At 40.3% G+C, this 24687-nt stretch overlaps 1 protein-coding gene and 1 long non-coding RNA gene across 2 annotated transcripts; both read right to left on the minus strand.

Moving 5' to 3' along the window:
* On the minus strand, positions 1 to 5138 carry LOC112166268 (protein FAR1-RELATED SEQUENCE 5-like). Its single transcript, XM_024303068.1, has 3 exons — positions 5078 to 5138; positions 644 to 1022; positions 1 to 64 (listed from the first exon to the last, which is right to left on the minus strand). Exons 1-3 carry the CDS (start codon positions 5136 to 5138, stop codon positions 1 to 3), a joined length of 504 nt encoding a protein of 167 aa, XP_024158836.1.
* A 17678-nt stretch (positions 5139 to 22816) lies between these two features.
* On the minus strand, positions 22817 to 24083 carry LOC121050967. The gene is made up of 3 exons (XR_005804580.1): positions 24040 to 24083; positions 23801 to 23925; positions 22817 to 23516 (listed from the first exon to the last, which is right to left on the minus strand). It is a non-coding gene; the product is annotated as an uncharacterized LOC121050967 (long non-coding RNA).
* Positions 24084 to 24687: the final 604 nt, after the last annotated feature.

Here is a 24687-nt window from a genome sequence, read left to right on the forward strand (position 1 = left end):
TCAGTCAGTTTTCTCCTTGTTGAAGTACTCCGTGGATGATGTTGCTGGTTCAATGCTGCCTTCCCTGTCAATGTGAAAGTGAGAAATTATATTAATACTGATATCGGCAAAACTGAAAGATTTTTAGATTGAAAATGAGATATAATACAAACTTTTCTATATTGACTTCACTTGATTAAGGGTCTACACTCATCTTGGCTAGTTCAAAAAGTTCTAAATCCAGAACAAGTATAATCCACCAGAGAATTAGAGTCTCTCCAAAACATTCGCCAACCTGTTATCTTCATCTATGCTAAACTTGCAGTAGAAATGCGAGTCTGTGGCAACTTTGCCTCTCATATATGCAAGTGCAGCTTCTGCATCACCCTCAAGTAAAATTTATCGGCGTCTTGAATCTAACTTGTTGTATAAGTCCTTCATAATAAACCTGACATTCTTAAAACCTCCTGATCTATCAACAATGTATTCATATGTATGACAAGGCTTAATAGACACTCTCTACATAGATATGGCTAGTGCTAAATGATGATCTTCAACTGATCTGTGTGATCGAAGAAGATGCTACTCATGTGCTTGTTCAAGCTGATGTGAGTGGTTCGTTATGAAATCATCAACAATATAAGCATTAATATTCGAACGGTACCTTACTTTGAACAAGCATGGACAATTGAATCTTGTTTCTTTCTTTGGCTTGTGAACTCTTTTCTTGTTACTCATGTACTCTTCTCTTCTTTTCCCTTGAGCAGAACAAACCAATTGCAATGAAGTGACTCTCCCTATTATGCGTATACTTAATCTCTTGTAGTCACTTCTAACTTCAAAACCTATGGCCTTTGCATAAGCATTGTAAAAGGACTTAGCTTCCTCTATAATCTTAAACTCCTGGCCTTTAAGATCTTCTGTAGACAACTTATCATACCGAACTCCCTTATATTGCATTTCATTACAGTCACTTTCATTTATCGAACTTTGGGACACCAAACCAATATCAGATATTGAAGGTTCATACGATCCATCCATGCCTGAAACAAAGAAAATATTACCCAAATATTAACAAACCATAATCAATTGCTCATCCATCCACTACTCATCAGCTTTTCCCTTTTTGACTAATCCATTCTACATTCCTCACTTCTTCATGTAAATAGAAGCTTCACATTTTCTAACTCACTCAACTTACAATGCTGAAACCATCAAAAACATTTTTTTTTTTTATACAAAGCAATCTATTGAACCACGAACAGTACAAGGAAAACCATAAACACACTCTAAACCTTACACGAGGTGGAATACGTGTTGTAAATGTGTAGTAAATAATCGCGGTAAGCTCTTCAATGTGTCATACTAACTTGTGTAGTATGACACATTGAAGAGCCACTGTAGCAATTTCAACCCGGAGTCGATGTGGGCCAAGACCAACAGAGATTGACCCAGCCTTTATCAATTCATACACCTCTTTCTCCATGAAGTCTGAAGCAAGAACACACCAAAATAAATCTGCAACGTTGAACTTCCATATGTATCTCAGAATTGAACAATGCAAAATGTATATCTTATATGGTATATTAATTAGGCAAATGAGACAGGCAAGCAATATTTTGAATTTATAAGCATCAAAACCTACTGGCAGCGAACACACAAAATTGTATATTTAGACCATAAGCACATTCTCCAACTTTAGTTACATTCCTTAACCAAACAAAGGTAAAATACTTTAACCTGGGACACACTCTAAGCTCCTTGAGACGACTTGTTCTGAAGAGATGGGGAAAAACACTGATTTACTCACTCAATGACCCATAAATTCACCAAAAGACCAACTAATTAATTGCTGTATATAATTAATACGCAACTAAAGTAAATGACAGTAAGTAAATCTAGCATGTGATAGGAACTGGCCCTTTCCAGTCCAAACATAACAAAACTACTTGACTATCTTTCTGATGAACCCATTACACAAATATGGTACAATATATATTTATTAGTATATTTAAGAAGAAATACCAAATTGATAATAATAACTGGAGAGAATTTTAAGAACAGTACATGAACTTAAGGCCACTCCAAATTTTGGTGACCAACGTTTATATAACCCAAAATAAGTACATGAACTTTTAATCCCGACCCAGTTTTCATACATGCCGTCACTAACACCGTTAACATCTATGCCATGTGGCATATTAATAAGGCATAGGTGTTAACAGTGTTAGCGACGGCATTTATGAAAACTGGGTCGGGATTAAAAGTTCATGTACTTATTTTGGGTTATATAAATGTTGGCCACCAAAATTCGGAGTGACCTTAAGTTCATGTACTGTTCTTAAAAATTTCCCTAATAACTGACACGATTCTCGAATTCTCTTCTGTAGAAGCCAAGGAGTGAGCCTCTGACAAGAACAGTATAGTGCTGTAAGATCCTAGTAGAATTTGGAAGTGTGTTTATTTGTTTGTCAAAGAACAAATAAACACAAAGATGAAACAAGTTACAGTTCCTGAGGCACTGTTTACACTTGTAGCAGTCTATTAGTCAAGGTATTCTGGCTCTTGTACTTTTATTTTTTGGTTTTGACAGTTAACAAATCTTGATTAAAAATACAAATTGAATGTGTTACAGGCATGGTTACCTAGTCTCTTTCTCTAGTTGCCAAACGTTAAACTGATTCTATTCTTTCAAGTATGGTTCATCAATGAAAACCCTTCCAAAAACATCAATTTATTACCTTAGTTTTTCCAGCAAACTGAAATAGGCCTAATCAATTGCAAACAAATCCGTAGAGTTATTAGGCATGAGGGCAAATACATGAGGGCCAGTTATCGGGCATTCGAACATAGGCTTTTAAGATCTTCAAACTCTATAGTCTAATCTTCAACTGGAATCGGTGCTCAAACATAAAATAAGGGACATTCAACATAAAACCCTAAAGCCATCATCTAGATGATAATGGTACAACATACAACTACAAAGTCTTATAATCGCATCTAGATGATAAGGATTCTACGTACCTGAGTGCAAACAATGAAACTAGGATTCTACGTAGTACGTACTTGTTTTCTCGCTTTGTACAAGAACAAAACTGGACAGTTTCTTTCTTCCTCTTTTCCTCGTCTTCTCCTCTTTTTCAATTTAGGGTTTTTTTTTTTAATGTAGATATGTAATTCAGAATTTTGAAAAAGAAAAAAAAATGTTTATATAGGCTACCTGGTAAGCAGGTCACCACTATTGAATATTTCTGACTATTAGATATATTCAACTTTTAATTAAATCCAACAGTCTAAGATATTCAAAAAACCTGATGTATGGCATATGTCAACATATACTAGAATTTTTCCAAAGTTGATAAGTTACTTTTTTATTACTATATAATGACTGACAATACATAAATAACTACTTATGAGTCATCAAATCATGACTCGGTCGACTCCTCCCATAATTTACAGTATAGATAGTAATGTCACTAGATTAAATATTATTGCACACTGCCAAGTTTTTCTTTTGATTAGTTTACTTAACATTTTTTTCTTTGTTTTAAAAAACTTCTTAAAAAAAAAAAGAAGTAAATTTTGCTTACTCTAGCTAGCATGCAAGTCTTGGCAATTTATTATTGAAGTTCTGTATTTCCGAACCAAAACAATATCATTGTTAGCAAGAAATGTTTCTTGTATCGATTTGACCAACAATTGGATGATACATATTAATCATAACAGAGGGATAAGGCCGGTCTTGAGATTGTAAAGGCCTGAGGCAAAAAAAAAAAAAAACAAAAAAATTGTGGTCTCACTTGAATTTCACATTTTAACAATCAAACCATTTAAAAAAAAAATCTGTTTTTATGGTATTTTTAATGCTTTATTATATTTATAGATATAATACATGGTATCTAGAAAAAAGAATTAAAGAAAGGGATTTGCACTAAGGGGATTTGAACTTATGAAGGCTTAGCACATTATATGTCAAGGCTGCTCTTTCGCTATGCTTTGGTACATACATTCTATTTTCACAAATAAATTTATATCTATTAATAATTGAGACAATTATATCAATCGGAGGCCTCCGACAACCAGTGGCCTGAGGCCCTAAACCCTCAGGGCCGGTCTTGCAGAGGGAGTATATTGACGGGTTGAGATTTTGGACTTGAGAAGCTGGTCCGATCCAAACTCACAACCAACGGTTTGACACCGTTCCTCTTACCAAATTTCTTGGTTCTTTGTAAAATCAAACCGAATAGAATATTATTGGTTTAGTCTCGGTTCTACTAACAATGAATGCCCAAAATCCAAAAATAACTTAAACATATGCCAATTTTTATGTGTCAAATAGTGGTTTGGTAATGTTGATATCACTTATATTACATACCGCCAAACATAAGCAACGACTTCATAGGTGGGCCCCACGACATGGTTAGTCCTGCCTACGACATGCATCCTGTAGTCTGACACCCGAGCTACCAAGCTATGGTGGAGGTCGGCCGATACCTCGTAGGAAGGCCACCCTCCCATGATCTTCAAGAGGCTTCAAGAGAAGTAAATATGTGTATTATGTCCTACATCGGAAATATATAATAGAATGGGACTTCCTTTAGCTATAAAGGGAAGTCCCCCCTTCTTAGAGGGGGATGGGATCCATGACCCCCAACTTGTATCACTACCAAAGGCTACTTGGCCTCACTACTAGTGGAATCTCTAAGTGGACGTAGCCTTGCCTCAAGGGCAAGGTGAACCACTATACATGCTCGTTTCTCTCTCTCTCTCTCCCTCTCTCCAAATCATGATCCATACTTAGTTCTCGTTCCGTATTCTCATACAGAAACATTGGCTCTAGAAGGAGGGTCCTTAGGTTTGGGTAAGAACCTCCGACCTTGAGCAAGGGTCACGTACAGGAATTACTAATCATGTACACGTAAGACGTACACCTCCGACCTTGAGCAAGAGTCATGTACGAGTACCACGGGTCATGTACCGGTACCACGAGTGAGCGGGTACAAGCAAGACACCCCTCACCTTCCTGACATAAGCCTCCGAGGAGCCAGCGGGTACATGAGCCATCAGGTACTACGAGTCAGCGGGTACGTGCACATACCACTCCCAAGTACCTTCAACTCCACTCCCAAGTCCACTCTTCTCTGGGACTCACGCGTCATCGAGTACACCGGTGGGTGCCGACACTAAAAGTCGTGTGTGTGCTCAAGCAACTCTCTTACTCGTGCATGCAACCATGCAGCAACTTCAAACTCGTACAGGTACTTAATTATCTATAATTGAATCTCCATGGTCACTCTTGGGCCAAGCAATACCACTACCCATCTAGAAATCAAGGTCTCGTTCCATAGCTGGCTCGAGACCCATCAGTTATAAATAATCAGGGACCTGGCTTAAGAGACTCCGGTACCTGCTGGTGCACCATACTGATGCTGTGGGTCATTCACCATCACAAAGTCTCTAGTACCTGCTGGTGCAAGTCCTTTACTCCATCTGGGAACCACTTACGACAAATCTCAACGATCCGCTTTATAACCCACCGGCATCACTCCACGAGCTCGCAAGCATGGTTCCTCAATCCACCGGTACCACACAGACCTGTCGGGTCTCGCCCATGGCCCAATCACTTATAGCAGCAATCAAAAGAAAAAAGTAGAAGAATCCTCCGGCATCCAGAATTACATATATATTTGCTCTCGGCAATCGGGCACCAACTCTAGGTATCAGTGCTTTATTTCCAAGAACTCGCCACTGAGTCGCTAACCACACCTCACCATAGTAGATTGCTACCCGGAGAAAGCCTCCGGCACCCATTGCCAATACCTCTGCTCTTGACTCCCGGCAGCTTTCACCTCTAGGTGACCCAATCCCGAACTCGCTTCCGGTACCCGCTGACGCTCTCCAACTTACTCTCCGGGAATATATCACTCGTCCGGGGTTTAAAAAAAAAAAAAAAAAAAACAACAACTTTGGGCACCTAGGTAGTTTGTTTGGACACCCAGCCTACCGGTGATCGTCACAAACATCCCCTCTCAGCAGCCCATCCCGGAGACCCCTCAGTGACCCATCCCAGCAGCTCTTCCGGTAGCCCACCTTAGTTCTTGAACATGAGAGCTCGATTCTTCCTTTATGTGGTCTCACTTGTACAAGCGAAATCAACTACCGGTTGATCTTAGTGCAGCAACCACTCGGTGATATGCTCTGCACTTGGGTCGTCGATTTTCTCACGGTGATGGTTTCTCTTTGTGCACCCGGTAATACTGATGTTATTGGACACCTAGGCTCCATTCAAAGATAAGTGGTCTATAACTCTATATACACATTAACTCAATTAAAAATCTCACCCTTGCTTTGCCAATCTTGGTGGTTTCTTAGTTTCTTATTTATGACATGTGTATGAACCACGACCACATGCACAATCTGTTGGTTCACTATTCTCACTACATCACTTTGGCATTTGACACATCATGAGCATTATGTGTCTACACATGATTTGCTAGTCCACAAATCTCATACAACATGTCAACATGGTAAAAGATGACTGCTACCTCATGCACAATTCTTTCCACCGTTTCATCAATAGTACCCTCTCCATGATTGGCTACTCAGTTATTCACCATTTTATGATGCATATTTTTGGAAGCATACAAATAAACCGTTTCAATTTGGGGGCATATATGTCAAAGGTGACAACTCTAGTTTACCACAAACAAACTAGTATATATTGATACCACACTTTAAACATCTGTCATAGGCCACTATTAATGCACATGGCTACATATAGAACGTGGCAGCATCTACTTTTAAACACAAAGTCATCTATACGTTTGCATCTGCCATTTGACCAAGTTCAGAGTATCGGACCAGTTCATGTATGACTCTCACCTTGAGGACACATATCAAACTTGACTAGCTATAACACCATTTCTTAGGTGCCAATTAATATACATGATCCCGTACATGTACACTTGCAAAACATTTCTATACACACCAGTCACGCACATTTGCTTTAGTCATACGTGCTCTTACCGCACCACAGAAACACAACTTCAATTCTATATATTGCTCCAAGTTCAAGCTAGAAGTTATTATTAATTACGCTACCATGAAGTTCACCTACGACTACTATTGCATGATTTCTATTACCATGCAATCCATATGATCAGTACGTTTTAAATGATGCCCATGGTTGAGCAATATTATGCATGATTATATGACCTTTCAATTAAGGCATATATGTACTATTTTGTGCACACATATACATTATACCTCCATAAGTTACTTCATGTAATTTACATGCCATAATCACATTGATTACAGCTTTAGCAAATTATCACTCCTCACAATTATATATTTTATCATAGTCACTGTGGGGGTAGTCAACAAATTTGACCATGCAATCAAGGCAATTAAAGAAATGTAATGACAGCAGTAAGTGCGACAGTTAATGTAGCCATAAATGCGATGGTTAATGCATTTAGTGTAGCAATCATGGCTGCCAATAAGTGACAGTTATTACAGGAGTAAGTGCGGCCTTAATGGTGGCTTGTCATCCAAGATATCGGTATCTTGCCATGCAAGTTTACTTGCAGCCCAAATTGTAAGTCGCCTATAAAAGGAAAGCAGAACCTCCAGGTATGGCATGGAACTCTAGTCGAGACCTCAATTCTTGACTCAGAAAGATACTGACTTAGGCATCGGAGGGTCTTTTGCAGGTACTCCCTCCTCCTCTCTCACACCGACGACAAAGAGGAGACTCCGCTTCTTCGTCAAAGCCAAGAAGCAGAGAGAGATTACGAAGAGGAGCTACAGAGAGAGGTTACATAGGGAGTTTACATAGAGAGATGACAGAGTGAAGATAGATTACGAAGGGAGGTTACGGAGGGAGCTCGCATAGGGAGATTACGGAGGCATAAGGAGGTTACGGAGGGCGCTCGCATAGGGAGGTTAAGGAGGGAGCTCGCATAGGGAGGTTACGGAGAGAGCTCGCATAGGGAGGTTACAGAGGGAGCTCGCATAGGGAGGTTACAGAGGGAGCTCGCCTAGGGAGAATACAGAGGAAGGAAACTAAAAGGAGTTTGTGCTTCGTCAACATCAAGTCAACGACAAATTGAAACATCTCGATTGTCCCCGGTTCAACTTCCTCTCCAGTCTGCATTAATTGTTGGGTCAAACTCCTCTACGGAATTTTTCACCTCCAACAGTCACACTATGGGCTAACCTCTATATATTTCTATTTTGAGAAGGCTCGGTCAATCGAACCGGATATATTATCCACACTACATTGTGACACCACTTTTCAAAACATGGAAATCTTATACTTGGACAACTCCGTCATTATTTGCAATGTTTATATCATTTTCAACCAGCTCTAAATAAGTTCTCATTTACACTTTTAAATTTGAGCTAATGCAATGGTTTACATGCTTCAAATAACGATTTCTATAATCTAAGCATGCCTACGATGTTTGATAATTTCAATATCATATCTATTATGCCTATGTATTAATGTCATGTTTAATTTAATTGCCCGTCAATTAAAATCACTACATATATGCATGTGAAACTCACTAAATAAATGCAACATGCATCTCATAAATCCTCGCCCCGAGCGTGGTACCCCCAAGGGGTAAGCCAAGGTCATCCTTGCACCAAGCCCTCACTCTACCCTATCAGGTACAAGAGGCACCAAGCCCTCACTGTACCCTATCGGGTACAAGAGGCATCAAAGCCCTCATGCTACCTCATCGGGTACAAGAGGCACCAAGCCCTCACTCTACCCCATCGGGTACAAGAGGCACCAAGCCCTCTCACTACTCAGCTTGGTACCAGAGACCGGGCCCTCCAACCGGTACTGGAGGCCGACGCCTATACCCCACAGGGTTCACGAGGCTCAAACCATCATTCACCTCAACGGGTATGAGAGGCTTGAAGCCTGTCTACTCCACAGAGTGCTAAGGCTCAAGCCTATCTACCCCACTGGGTACACGAGGCCTATATGCCCTCATAAATCCTCTACTCGAGCGAGGTATCCCGATGGGATAACTAAAGGGTATCTTCCTTACATAAGCCAAGGTCTAGTCCCCTGCATTATAGTCCTTGCCCCGAGCGAAATACTGTGAGACCCGGAAATTTCAAGTGTCTCTTTTGAGTTTCGACAGATAAGTTTTTAGTTGTTTCCTAATCTTCAACATATCTCTTATGACGATTCTTGCAAAATTATTATTTACAAAATTTGTTCAACTTCTATGTTACTTTTAAATAATTATCTCTTTTCTACAATTTATATTCCTAACATTTTATTTTCTTAAGTTTATTATAATCATCCCATATCATTAACCTCTTTCTAGAGAACTCCATCGATACTAACCTTATTAAGCCCAATTCTCAAAAGTAGTTCTTTAAGAAACAAGCATAACCTTTTTTTGCCAGAAAACAAAATCTTCCCTTTTCTTCTCCTCCTGAAGCTTCTCTTAGCCCTGTTTACGTTAGCCAATTTGCATGCCTTAATGCACCTAAATTGAAGCCTTTGATCGAAAAACATTCTTCATCAAAGTTGTTCATCATCATCTCCTCTATAACATAGACAAAAACCAGTGCGATCAGATCTGTAATGAAGTCTGTACATCGATCTGAGTAGAGGTTGCTCAGAAATCAGCAAATTTCGACTTTCAGCTTTTCTTTATCCTCTTTCCTTATCAGGATTCCTCAAATTCCTTTGGAAATAATTCTATTATGAGGTAATATCATTGTTCAGTTTATACTTCCTTCTCTTCCTACCAATTTTAGAACTCAATATACTTTATTGAGTACCCTACTCAATGAGGTCCTCTTATATTACCCTTGCATGTTTAAATCGGAAGTGGCATTCCTTGATATATGACTGGGCTTGGCCAAATTCATCTTGTCTTCATCTTTTCCTGTCGAATTTCATGAGGGAACTCACCCATACGTTTGATTCAGTGGTGAGTGTCTTATTTTCTCTTAACTTTGTTCTTAATGTGGTTAATAATATGATTGGTTGGTTTCTGGTTTTGTATCTATATTCATACTACATGCTCTCATATTGCTCAACTTGTATTTGAGAATTGCGTTTGTTTGAGCCCAAAATAACATTTTTTCCGACGAAGGGAACTCGAAGAGAATCGGGCCAATATCTGTGGCCCAAGCCATATATTTGCGATAAGCTCAGAATATATTATTTAGAGGCTAAATAAAGCCTACTTGAAGACCAAGTAATATGAAGGCAAATCGTAATCTTATCGGTTTACTATTAATAATCAAGATATTTGATAATTAATAGTGGTTTACTTGATTGCGAAGACGGGTCATATGGGAAGATCTTTGCATTAAAGATGGCATCGTGGTTGTAGTTGGTTAGGAAAGATCAAACAAGATCATGGCTTTAATCAATCAAGAAAAGAGGAGGACGTGATGCATGCATGGCACAAGAATCAAGCCTACACATATATTGCAATTAAGGCTTGCTCGCCAAGGTCAGCAAAGTCGATTTATATACAGGTTAATTATGCATGCTGCATGCATGAGTACTTGGGATATATATATGTATGTATATATATATATACATACATATATAGTTGGATGTACTACATATAGAAGGATGCAGTCGCCCTTGATTACAAATAAACAAGCATCCTTTATAATTGCATGCCGCGACCTACGGGATCCCTGCGACGAGTGCTCGCAACGATATATATATAATTAATGCATATCCTACAGTTCCCTGAAGAGGAAGATTACGTCTGAGACTCTAAGAGGCAATTAATCTTTGCCTATATTCTAGCGACGACAGAGGCGGATAATTATTAATTATTGCCTACGATACGATAATATCAAAACTATTAAGAGTTTTGATTTGATTCAAGGCCAATAACTGTGGCCTAAAATATAGTATTCCATTCATATTAGGAAAGTGAATCTGCAGTAGCCTATATATAGAGGCTAAAGACGATACAGAAAAGGACCTCTCTCTAAAAAATCAATCAATCCCAGCGATTACAAAGCCTCCCTGGAGCAAACCCTCAACCTTGTTGAAACCCGGTGACCGCCCGCCAGTCCTAGTCTCCTCGCGAGCCGACTGTCAGCCTCACCAGATCAACCCGGTGACCGTACTGCCAGTCTCCCCAGGAGCCGACTGCGAGCACAACCGCCACTGTTACTTTCAGCGAAGCAAGGGTAACGCCATCGCAACCCAGCGAAGCTAAAGTCACGCTTTAGCAAACCCGTGCTTCTCTCAACTTCCCAGTGATTGCTCTGCTCAACCTACAACGTTGAGTATCGATTCGGTGAACGCAAAGAGATCACAACTAAAGCCCTTACCCGCGTAAGGCAAAAAGTCCTTTCTTCAAAGGCAAGAAAAGAACCCTGTGACGAGGTTGGTGCTCTCCCCGTCCACAGCGCTTGAAGAAGAAGTCAGGTCACGGGACTACCCCAACGAATGCACCCCGCGGTGCTGGTACGCCTGCGCAACCACTCGCCCAAAAGAGACTGTTTGCACACCAGCTGGTTTTGGAGCCAAACAGCGTTTACTTGATCAAATCCCCTGAGTTTTAAATTAACTCCGGCAAAATTCTTTTTGGATTGAATGCCTTGCATATCAATGCATGTTCTTGTGAATTTCAATTTGAAAGAGACTCCATTTGCTCTCTCTTAACACATCAAAATTGATTGTGTTTTCATTATGTTTTGTCTCTGGTTAAATGACTGGCAAATATTGTGACTCCTTTACTACAGCTCAGTGATGTTATTAAAAGCTAACTATCCAAAGCTTGGTATTTTCAGTCTCATTAAGGAATCTGGAAACCAATTCAATTTTGTTCAATTTCTGACCAGCTGAAATGTTTTGAGCTTATTCAATTTTCATCCTTTTTACTTGATTCTTTTTTAGATGTATTCAGTATACCTTGAACTTTAATTCTGGAAATTTTTAGCTTGATCCAGTTCCAAAATAATCCAGCTTTGTCATCTTTCACTTCCATATAGTTAGTGACACTTGCTTCTTTCCGGATTAGGGCCTCCTATAACTCAAAGGAGATCAGTGGACGATGGTGTTGCTGTTATGCCCCGTACCTACTAGTTACTTTTTACCGTGGTTGACCGAGGAGTGACTTTTTCTCTAGTCCGGAAAATTAGGAAATTTCTTTGAGATTGTCGTAGAATACGAAAAATCGAGTTCGTGGACACGAAGTTTGTTTCGATGGGAGTTTTTACGGGAAGTTGTGATTTAAGAGTTTAAGGTATTTTTTTCTTTTCTTTTAAAATTATTAGTTTTGTTTAAAAGAAAAAAAGGAGGAATTAGAATAATTAAAAGGAGAGAGAGAGAGAGAATCGGGAGAACCCGATATCAAACCCCCCCCCCTGTTTTTCTCTTCTTTCCGTCTCTGCGCACCCGGAACCATTTCCGGCTGATTCTCCACCACCGGACGTCGTTGGACTCACCTCCGGCCACCGTAGCTTCGTCTCTTCATTCTTTTTCTTCTCAGGTACGCGATTTTATCTGGGTAGCTTCGTTTTGAATGATTTAAGGGGAAGTAAGCCGATCGGGTTTGAGAACCTCCGGCTGGGTTTTCGATTTCCGGCGACCTCCGGCCGGAAATCCTTATGCTTTTGGGTCGCTGGGAAGGATGGAACACTTTATCTACCTCCTTGTAGCTTGTTTTGGCCGGAGGAGGTGTTAGGGTTGATGAACAGTGGCGGTCGGATTTTAATTTCCGATTTGGGTTGAATTTTCGACCCTTTCTGCGTAGTTTCAGCTATTTGTTGCAGGGTTGAAGATTGTTCAGTTGTTTTAAGCTAGTTAACTGTTTGTGAGGGTTGTTTTGTAGGAAATTTTTGACTGTTGCAGGTTTAGATTTGGTTGGGTGTGTTGTGGTGTTGATTTTGGAATTGATAGGTTGTTTGGTATTGATTTTAATCTCTGAGTTGTGTGTTAAATTTGAAATTGTTGGATATTGAGGTTTTGTTGGTTTTGGATTGTTGAGCATGGTTGTTGGATTGTCATGTTGGTAGTGTTGGGTAAATTCTATTGTTAAAGGACTATTGTGAATTATTTGTTAGGTAGTTGAGTGAAATTGAGAAGGTGGAGTTGGATTCGTGAATTAGAAAAAGGGAAAAATTAAGAATGATTGTGGAATTTTTGGAAGGATTTATACTATCGATTGGTGGTAATTTGTGATGAAGGAGGTGAGATTAAATTGGTTTAGTTGTTGAAAGGTTCTTGCGAAGATTTAAATTAAGTAAAGTCCTTGATAATCGGTTGAGTAATTTGAGTTAGAGGGCATTGAGATTTTAAGGAATTATAGAATTAATCCCAAATAAGTGTGGGAGTTTTATAACAATTTGTGAGTATTGGATGCTTATTCCGAGGGAAATGAGTTGTTTTTGAGAGTATTTCCTTATTATGGTTAATTATATCCATGCAATTGTGACAGGACGTACTGAGCCCTCGAGCGAGGAGGACACAGGCAGGCAGCAGGATTAGCTGCGGGATTCACTTGTGAGTGGACCTTTATTTTTATTTAAATAATGCATGCAGCATGGTATTAAGTTTTGAAATGTGATTTTATGGAAAGAAAAGGATTAAAAAGGAAACAGTTGACAAGGAGGCCAGTTTGGCGCATGCGTATCTTACCTAGTTGGCAGACCCTTCTAGGTAATAGTCTGGTTGGCAGTCCCTTCGAGACTACAGCTCGGGTGGCAGTCCCACCCGATGCGTCATCTGGTCGGCAGTCCCTTCCAGATGACTTGAGGTAGTTAGTCGGCAGTCCCTTCTACTACCTGTGGCTAGTTGGCAGTCCCAACTAATCACCGCCTCCTACTCCGGTTGGCAGTCCCTTCCGATGCGTCATCGGGTGGCAGTCCCTCCCCGATGGCATGAGATGCCTAGGAAGCAGTCCTTCCTAGTAATCAAATGAGTTTCTTGGAAAAAAAGACTCGCTGCATGATGGTTTTGTTAAAAAAGAGAAATGGGGAAGCATACCATAAATTGTTTTGACTCTAGTTTCGGTTTTGTCCACTCACTCTAACAGATTTTAAATGTTTTCTCCTGGGCCCTTCGTTTTCAAATGCCCAGATTTCAGATTAGCCGAGATTGCGTCCAGGCTCAAGGACTTTGGGAATCAGCGCTTCCGTTTTTGTCCGTAGGTTATTACTTAACCTACCTTGTATGATATCGGCTTAGTTTTAGTGTTGCTCTGATAAGCCTTTTCTTTTGATTTTGATGGATGTTGTTGTTCGGATTGTGGTTGCTTACGGAGGTTATATTGGGCTTTGAACTTTCCGGATGTAATATATGTGCTTGGATTGTAAATATGATATTGTAGGTTGAGTAGAAGTTAATGTTGTAATCATATCCAGGTTTGTGAAATTTTTGGGTAGCCCATATTTAGGGGAGGTTCTGCCGAATTTTCGGTAGGATTTCGCTTAATGTGGGCCCCGCAGGCTCGTATCCAGGTAATTGGGGTGATTCCTGGGTCGGGTCCTGTCAGTTGGTATCAGAGCACTAGGTTATTAGATTCTGTGGCCGATATCTTCTTATAGTTGTCTTACATGCTTGATAGTATTCAGTACCTCCCGAGTGATGGCCCGACTGCAGCGGTTCCCCATCATATACTCTTCGGTGCTGACGTACCAATCAAGTATGTAAGATAGTTGTTGTTGGTATAAATATCTTGGTGTAACTCAGTTATGGGAATTTCAGGTGGAATGAGACCCGGACGCAGATCTCGTGCTGGCAGGAATCATTCACCCGCTAGTGAGGGTGATGATGAGCATGTTCCTCGTGGGTTGTTACGGACCGTGGAGCGGTTGTTTGAGCGTTTTGCAGCGGCTCTCCCCAATCCTAGGACTGACTATACTGTGGAGCGTGCCAGACGCCATGGGGCGTATACTTTCTCTAGTGCTCCTACGGAGTCCGTAGCAGGAGACTGGATTAACCGCATGGAGAGAGTATTTGAGTCCTTGGGTTGTCCAGCTACTAGGAGGGTTCCTTTGGCTATTGACCTCCTAGACGGGGATGCATGGCTTTGGTGGCAGGGTACCAGGAATATGGGTTTTGACCCAACTACCATGACTTGGGAAGAGTTCAAAACGGAGTTCTCAAATCGGTACTATAATCAGGCATCCCAGCATCGTCTCCGATTTGAGTTCATGCAGTTGAAGCAGACTGAAGAGATGACCGTGTTACAGTACGAGGAGCGTTTCATTGCTTTATCTCGGTTTGCCCCTGAGTTGGTGGCGACAGAAAAGTTGAAGGTTGATCAGTTTATCAATGGTCTCCTACCTGTATATCGAGATTGGTTGGCGCCTCACGATTATCCGACTTTTAAGTTAGCTGTGGAGGCTGCTATGAGGTGTGGGGCTAGGTATCTGGACGGTTCCCGACCTTTGGAGATTGGCGGTCCCAGTCAGGGGCCATCTAAGAGAATTGCCTCTAGTTCGGGTTCTGCATCGTCATCAGGCAGTAGACCGAGCAGTTCAGATTCTAGCTCTCGTCAGCGTTTCAGGGGACGCTTCAGGAGGCCTGGGCAGACAGGTAGGAGACAGTCCAGGGGTGGCACTGCTAGTTCGAGTGGAGGCTCTGGTAGACAGGCGATTCCGAGAGACTATCCCCAGTGTGCTACTTGTGGTAGACACCATGCAGGTCCGTGTCTGGCAGGTGTGGGGACTTGTTACCAGTGTGGCCAGTGGGGTCACTACAGGAGAGAATGCCCTCAGTTGACCCAGGGAGTCTTCACTACTACTAGTCAGAGTATGGGTCAGACCTCTGTGGGTGCTACTAGTTCGGGTTCTCATGGCAGTTTGTCGGGCAGGAATAGCACTCAGCCGGGTCGTGGACAGAGAGGGCGTCCAGTGACCCAGGCCCGTCTTCATGCTATGACCCAGCAGGAGGGTCGCACTGCACCGAACGTCATTATGGGTATGTTAATTGTTTTTGGCCAACCAGCTTTCATTTTGATTGATCCGGGAGCCTCTCACTCCTTTATGTCTAAGAGGTTTTCTTTCTTTGCTAATGTGCCCCCATCTCTCCTACTCGGAGAGTGGCATGTTGTTCTACCATCGGGGGAAAGACATAGAATTGAATGGGTTCATCGTTTTTGTGGAGTGTTTGTAGAAGGAGTTTGCTTAGAAGCGGACTTGATTCCATTTGAGTTAGTGGAGTTTGATGTAATCCTAGGGATGGATTTCCTTCGAATGCATCATGCCTTAGTGGATTGCTTTTATAGTACTGTATTATTTCGGAGTCCGGGTAAGCCAGTTGTCACCTTTTATGGTGAACGGGAGGTTCTCCCATCTTGCATGATCTCAGCTTTAACTGCTAAGAAGATGTTGAGTAAGGGTTGCCAAGCTTATTTGGCACATGTGGTGAATTCAAATGCCGAAGTTATGGATCTTAGCCAAATTCCTATTGTTGGTGATTATCCAGATGTATTTCCAGAAGAATTGCCCGGATTGCCCCCGGTGCGAGAGATAGACTTTACCATTGATTTACTTCCAGGTACAACACCCATCTCTCAGGCACCTTATAGAATGGCACCGGCGGAACTAAAGGAGTTGTATGTACAGTTGCAGGAGTTAACGGATAAAGGGTTTATACGACCTAGTGTATCTCCCTGGGGTGCACCTGTGTTGTTTGTGAAGAAGAAATATGGTACCTTGAGGCTTTGTATTGATTACCGGAAACTAAACAGGGTGACTATAAGGAATAAATATCCCTTGCCCCGCATTGATGATTTGTTTGACCAGTTGAGGGGTGCTAGAGTTTTCTCAAAGATTGATTTGAGGTCTGGTTATCATCAGTTACGGATTAAAGTGGAGGATGTAGCCAAAACCGCTTTTCGATCACGTTATGGTCATTATGAGTTCCTTGTTATGCCTTTTGGGTTGACTAATGCACCCGCTGCTTTCATGGATCTCATGAACAGGGTGTTTCGCCCATATCTTGACCGCTTTGTGATTGTGTTTATTGATGACATATTGGTTTATTCTAAGAGTGAAGAGTTGCATGCGGAGCACTTGAATATTGTGTTGGAGACTTTGCGGCTACACCAATTGTATGCTAAATTCAGTAAGTGTGAGTTTTGGCTTGACCAAGTGACATTCTTGGGTCACGTCATTACAGCTGCTGGTGTTAGTGTTGATCCCCAAAAAGTAGAAGCAGTGTTGAATTGGGAAAGACCTACCAATGTAACGGGAATTCGTAGTTTCTTGGGTCTTGCTGGTTACTATCGACGTTTTGTGCAAAACTTTTCTAGAATTGCCGCTCCTCTTACTAAGTTAACGAGAAAAGGTGTCAAATTTGTTTGGTCTGAGAATTGTGAGCAGAGCTTTCAAGAACTTAAGAGTCGGCTGACTAGTGCTCCAATTCTATCCTTGCCTGATGATAGTGGGGAGTATGTAATTTACAGTGATGCCTCTAGACAAGGCTTAGGCTGTGTTCTAATGCAACATGGTAATGTGATTGCTTATGCTTCTAGACAGTTGAAGCCACATGAGTTGAATTATCCCACACATGATTTAGAGTTGGCAGCTATTGTACTTGCTCTTAAGTTGTGGAGGCATTATCTGTATGGAGCCAGATGTCAGATCTTCACTGACCATAAAAGCCTCAAGTATGTGTTTACACAACCGAATTTAAATTTAAGACAACGAAGATGGATGGAGTTGATTGAAGATTATGATTGTACCATTGAGTATCACCCCGGTAAAGCAAATGTGGTGGCGGATGCACTTAGTAGGAACCCATCTGTGACCTTGTCATATTTAAGGGCCACTCGAGTACCCCTGTTGTCAGAGTTGAGGTCTACGGGGGTTGAGTTATCAGTTGATGAGGTTGGTACTCTGGTGGCTAGTTTTCATGTGAGACCAGTATTCATTGATAAAATACGGGAAAACCAGCCTCTTGATCCAAGAATTGAAGGGATTAAAGAAGGTGTTCGTGGTGGTTGGCAACTGGAGTTTTCTATTCGAAGAGATGGGACATTGATGTTTGGGAAGAGACTTTGTGTTCCTAACGTCGAAGCACTTAAACGAGAAATACTTGATGAAGCTCATAACTCCGCGTATGCCCTGCATCCTGGTGGTACAAAAATGTATCGGACTCTTAAAGAGTACTATTGGTGACCAAACATGAAAAGAGAAATTGCAGCTTTTGTGAGTAAATGTCTAGTGTGCCAGCAAGTGAAAGCGGAAAGGCAAAAACCGTCGGGGTTATTGCAACCTTTGCCAATTCCGGAATGGAAATGGGATCATCTCACCATGGATTTTATTTACAAGTTACCTCGTACGCAGGATGGTAATGATGGTATTTGGGTGATTGTAGATCGACTCACCAAATCAGCTCATTTTCTGGCGGTTAAAGAAACCTTTAGTTTGGATAAACTGGCAAAGTTGTATGTGGACGAAATTGTAAAGCTTCATGGTGTTCCCGAGTCCATTGTTTCTGATCGTGATGCTCGATTCACATCAAAGTTTTGGAGGAAGGTTCACAAATTTATGGGAACAGAATTACAATTTAGCACTGCTTTCCATCCTCAAACTGATGGACAATCTGAGCGGACAATACAGACTTTGGAAGATATGTTGAGGGCTTGTTCTCTACAATTTAAAGGAAGTTGGGATAAGCATTTGGCTTTGATGGAGTTTGCATATAATAACAGTTACCATTCAAGTATTGGTATGGCTCCCTACGAAGCTTTGTATGGGAAACAGTGTAGGACCCCCTTGTGTTGGGATGAAGTGGGAGAAAGACAACTTATTGGTCCTGAGATTATTGAAATCACAACAGATAAAGTTAAGGTGATCAGAGAGAGACTTAAGACGGCCCAAAGCAGACAGAAGAGCTACGCAGATAAACATAGGAAGCATCTTGAATTTCAAGTTGGTGATTGGGTATTTCTGAAGTTATCTCCTTGGAAGGGTGTGGTAAGGTTTGGTAAACGAGGGAAACTAAGTCCGAGGTATATTGGTCCTTATGAGATTGTGGAACGAATTGGTCTTGTTGCTTATCGCTTGGCTTTACCTCCACAACTATCTCAAGTACATGATGTTTTCCATGTCTCCATGCTTCGCAAGTACATCACTGATCCTTCACATGTGTTACCAGATCAACCCATTACACTTACAGAAGATTTAACATATGAAGAAGAACCAGTACAGATCCTTGATCGTCGTGAGCAAGTGCTCCGAAGTAAGGTTATACCTTTGGTTAAGGTATTATGGAGGAATCACTTGGTTGAAGAAGCTACTTGGGAACCAGAGGATCAAATGAGGCAACAGTATCCACATCTTTTTCCTTGACAGGTACAATTTCGAGGACGAAATCTTTTTAAGGAGGGGAGATTGTTATGCCCCGTACCTACTAGTTACTTTTTACCGTGGTTGACCGAGGAGTGACTTTTTCTCTAGTCCGGAAAATTAGGAAATTTCTTTGAGATTGTCGTAGAATACGAAAAATCGAGTTCGTGGACACGAAGTTTGTTTCGATGGGAGTTTTTACGGGAAGTTGTGATTTAAGAGTTTAAGGTATTTTTTTTCTTTTCTTTTAAAATTATTAGTTTTGTTTAAAAGAAAAAAAGGAGGAATTAGAATAATTAAAAGGAGAGAGAGAGAGAGAATCGGGAGAACCCGATATCAAACCCCCCCCCCCTGTTTTTCTCTTCTTTCCGTCTCTGCGCACCCGGAACCATTTCCGGCTGATTCTCCACCACCGGACGTCGTTGGACTCACCTCCGGCCACCGTAGCTTCGTCTCTTCATTCTTTTTCTTCTCAGGTACGCGATTTTATCTGGGTAGCTTCGTTTTGAATGATTTAAGGGGAAGTAAGCCGATCGGGTTTGAGAACCTCCGGCTGGGTTTTCGATTTCCGGCGACCTCCGGCCGGAAATCCTTATGCTTTTGGGTCGCTGGGAAGGATGGAACACTTTATCTACCTCCTTGTAGCTTGTTTTGGCCGGAGGAGGTGTTAGGGTTGATGAACAGTGGCGGTCGGATTTTAATTTCCGATTTGGGTTGAATTTTCGACCCTTTCTGCGTAGTTTCAGCTATTTGTTGCAGGGTTGAAGATTGTTCAGTTGTTTTAAGCTAGTTAACTGTTTGTGAGGGTTGTTTTGTAGGAAATTTTTGACTGTTGCAGGTTTAGATTTGGTTGGGTGTGTTGTGGTGTTGATTTTGGAATTGATAGGTTGTTTGGTATTGATTTTAATCTCTGAGTTGTGTGTTAAATTTGAAATTGTTGGATATTGAGGTTTTGTTGGTTTTGGATTGTTGAGCATGGTTGTTGGATTGTCATGTTGGTAGTGTTGGGTAAATTCTATTGTTAAAGGACTATTGTGAATTATTTGTTAGGTAGTTGAGTGAAATTGAGAAGGTGGAGTTGGATTCGTGAATTAGAAAAAGGGAAAAATTAAGAATGATTGTGGAATTTTTGGAAGGATTTATACTATCGATTGGTGGTAATTTGTGATGAAGGAGGTGAGATTAAATTGGTTTAGTTGTTGAAAGGTTCTTGCGAAGATTTAAATTAAGTAAAGTCCTTGATAATCGGTTGAGTAATTTGAGTTAGAGGGCATTGAGATTTTAAGGAATTATAGAATTAATCCCAAATAAGTGTGGGAGTTTTATAACAATTTGTGAGTATTGGATGCTTATTCCGAGGGAAATGAGTTGTTTTTGAGAGTATTTCCTTATTATGGTTAATTATATCCATGCAATTGTGACAGGACGTACTGAGCCCTCGAGCGAGGAGGACACAGGCAGGCAGCAGGATTAGCTGCGAGATTCACTTGTGAGTGGACCTTTATTTTTATTTAAATAATGCATGCAGCATGGTATTAAGTTTTGAAATGTGATTTTATGGAAAGAAAAGGATTAAAAAGGAAACAGTTGACAAGGAGGCCAGTTTGGCGCATGCGTATCTTACCTAGTTGGCAGACCCTTCTAGGTAATAGTCTGGTTGGCAGTCCCTTCGAGACTACAGCTCGGGTGGCAGTCCCACCCGATGCGTCATCTGGTCGGCAGTCCCTTCCAGATGACTTGAGGTAGTTAGTCGGCAGTCCCTTCTACTACCTGTGGCTAGTTGGCAGTCCCAACTAATCACCGCCTCCTACTCCGGTTGGCAGTCCCTTCCGATGCGTCATCGGGTGGCAGTCCCTCCCCGATGGCATGAGATGCCTAGGAAGCAGTCCTTCCTAGTAATCAAATGAGTTTCTTGGAAAAAAAGACTCGCTGCATGATGGTTTTGTTAAAAAAGAGAAATGGGGAAGCATACCATAAATTGTTTTGACTCTAGTTTCGGTTTTGTCCACTCACTCTAACGGATTTTAAATGTTTTCTCCTGGGCCCTTCGTTTTCAAATGCCCAGATTTCAGATTAGCCGAGATTGCGTCCAGGCTCAAGGACTTTGGGAATCAGCGCTTCCGTTTTTGTCCGTAGGTTATTACTTAACCTACCTTGTATGATATCGGCTTAGTTTTAGTGTTGCTCTGATAAGCCTTTTCTTTTGATTTTGATGGATGTTGTTGTTCGGATTGTGGTTGCTTACGGAGGTTATATTGGGCTTTGAACTTTCCGGATGTAATATATGTGCTTGGATTGTAAATATGATATTGTAGGTTGAGTAGAAGTTAATGTTGTAATCATATCCAGGTTTGTGAAATTTTTGGGTAGCCCATATTTAGGGGAGGTTCTGCCGAATTTTCGGTAGGATTTCGCTTAATGTGGGCCCCGCAGGCTCGTATCCAGGTAATTGGGGTGATTCCTGGGTCGGGTCCTGTCAGTTGCATCGATTATTCATCCAACATCGCTTAGCTTTGGACTCCAGGTAGGGGGACTCGCCTAGTTAGTGGTTTTCTATATTGTTTTATAGTTTGAAAATTGGTTTTCTATTATTATTCTTATTTGAGATAATGAGGGTGACCTGAGAGTGAGAGGAGCATAGCGACTTCCTTGGGCTTCCTTGTATGATTATATAAGAAGAAGAAGGTTCGTATCTATGAAGCTTTGTCAAAAAACAGAGAGCCAAATACGGATGAAAGAAAGCTGAAAAAGACCAGCTTAGTGCAAAACCATGAACTAATACTAAAATCAGGCCACTATTGCTGCTATGTTGAAACCCGACAAAGTAACCCTTCCAGTTCCAAAAACTACATTAAAACAAAATAAAAATGACAATAAAAATTGGGCAAGATAATCACCAACATAGACCATCAAAAAAAGAAAATATAAATACTAATAAAATAGAATTAAAAAAAAAAAAACAGAAATGCAAGTAATAAACAACCGAAACCAAAACTAAAAAACTTTTTTAACCTAAAAACCACCATGTGTATTCAATTTCAAAATATATATTGAATTTCTCCAAAGCTGATCAATATAAGAGAACCTAAAACCTCTATAAAACTATATGAACAATAATCTGTCTAAAATAATGCAACCAAAGGTCTCACTTTCAAACCAACTATACTCGATTAATTGATTAAAGGTTGCCTAAAATACATAGAACTAATAATTTTTTTATAAGACTTTCAAACAGGGTCACTATAGTCTTAATTGCTGACCAAAAATTACATAAAACTGATCAACAATCTTCTTGGTCCAAAAGTAAGAAATTCAAAAGAACCCTAGCACCAAAAACCTCACCCATCAAAAGCTACACTTGAACACAAAGAAAATGCAGAATAGTTAATGAAACCATAACATTAATAATAGAAAACTGAGCATATGGTATTAAAATTTGCATGAATTTCCAATTCAGTAAAAAAGGAAGCCAATCTGATTCAGATCTAAAAACTAAAACTGAACCACAGCCAATTCCAAACCATCAAAAGCTGCACTTGAACACAAAGAAAATGCAGAATAGTTAATGAAACCATAACATTAATAATAGAAAACTGAGCATATGGTATTAAAATTTGCATGAATTTCCAATTCAGTAAAAAAGGAAACCAATCTGATTCAGATCTAAAAACTAAAACTGAACCACATCCAATTCCAAATTCAACAGGAAATAGGCTCACTTAATTGCATATTGTAAAGCTAAAAACAGGTGCAGTCAATCAATAATATGAAGGAAAAACACAGACACACTACAATCAATAACATGCTCAATTACAAAGTCCCAATAAATTTTGATTTGTAGTCTCTAAATTCTTCATTTTGCTAAATCAGTTTTTTTTTATTACAAACCCCAATTACAAAATCCCGAAAAATTGACATAAATCAAATTCAACTATTTGTGGAAGTAATTGCAAGAACCCTAGCTGAACCTCATACAATACTAAATGAGCATTTTCCCCTACATTCATCCAACACAGAATTAAAGAACTAAAACCTTTCAACACTACTGAAATAACCCAATGATTGATTCTATAATTGACTGCCCAAAACCCAGAATTTAGCACAATTGAAACACCAAAACAAAAACCCAGAAAAAGAAATACAACCTCAGACAACTTGTGTCGATACTGCGTTCATCCTTACTGAAAATCCAGAAGCTCCAAAATTAATAACAATTTCAGTAATCTCTGCATCACCCAAACCCGTAATCAGAGACATACAAAGATTTAGAGTGAGTTTGCACATACAATTATACAAACAAAGAAACCCAGTCCCAACCTTTCTGTAATCCACACAAAATCGAAAATCTCAGTGCAGAAATGATCAATATCAGAACCCAATAAACAAATTTGCAAACCACCAAAGAACAAAAATCCAGATACGCAATCCCAAATTAAAGCCCCAAACACCGAAAACAGATAAATCGATACTGAATGTTTCAAATTGAAGAACAAAGAGAGTGGCTACTTACAATGTAGAGAAGCCATTTATAGTTAATCAGGAAAAAGGTAAGTGGGTTCTGGAGCAAGTTCTGACGCAAACCAGAAGGAAGCTGGCGCTTGATCTTTTCCAAGCTATTCTCTGGGTCTAAACTCTCTGTGAATCCACAAAAATTCATAATTGAAATCAATTAAAATCAAAGTTCGTTATTACGAGGCATTCCGAGAAGAAGAAAGAAGGAAGAAGAAAGAAGAAGAAGAAGGGACTGACCAGAGAAGCACCATCGGAGGCCATGGTGGCATGGTAGATCAAGGGAGAGGATTAGAACGCTATTCTAAATGGACCGAGGCGGTGGAGTTACTCTCAATGTGACAGCACATGTTTGAGGTAAGCATGTAAAATAGCAGAGAACTAAGGGCAAAACAGTCCTGTTCATTTCGTTTGTCTTTTTTTTTTTTCTTTTTTGAAATAACATTTCGTTTATCTTTTGTGAATTTTTTTTTTTTTTTTTTGAGGAATATGAATTGCATTAATAAGCAATCTAGATAGTTACATCAGAAATAAGTACACGGGAGAGCCATTGTGGTCCCTCCTCAACCCAAACTTGAAATGCAGGAAACAAAAGAGCATTTTTTGCTAAAGCATGCGCTGCCTGATTACATTTCCTAGGGCTATATGTACATATAACTGAAGAGAAAAAGCGGAAAAGATTTCGCACTTCTTCAACCAAAGCACCTTCAATCGACCAATTGATATCTGCTGCATTCAGATCACTAATTACTCCCAAAGCATCCATTTCCAAAATGATTTGTGTCGATTGAAAACCTGCTTGGATAATAGTCTGAAATCCCAAGACTGCAGCATATAGTTCAGTAGCTTTGACAGAAAAACCATCAGTCATTCCTTTTGAAACCGTAA

Source organism: Rosa chinensis, chromosome 1 (assembly GCF_002994745.2).
Source record: "Rosa chinensis cultivar Old Blush chromosome 1, RchiOBHm-V2, whole genome shotgun sequence".
Classification (NCBI taxonomy): Eukaryota; Viridiplantae; Streptophyta; class Magnoliopsida; order Rosales; family Rosaceae; genus Rosa; species Rosa chinensis.

What these genes read in the sequence shown, in the direction of transcription:
- LOC112166268 (XM_024303068.1), bottom strand. Translation starts at nt 5,138, where the DNA reads ATGACGCGTGAGTCCCAGAGAAGAGTGGACTTGGGAGTGGAGTTGAAG. An exon ending in GTTGAAGGTACTTGGGAGTG is followed by an intron (nt 1,023 to 5,077) that starts GTATGTGCACGT and finishes TCTTTGTTTCAG; the next exon opens with GCATGGATGGATCGTATGAA. An exon ending in CCATGCTTGTTCAAAGTAAG is followed by an intron (nt 65 to 643) that starts GTACCGTTCGAA and finishes TCACATTGACAG; the next exon opens with GGAAGGCAGCATTGAACCAG.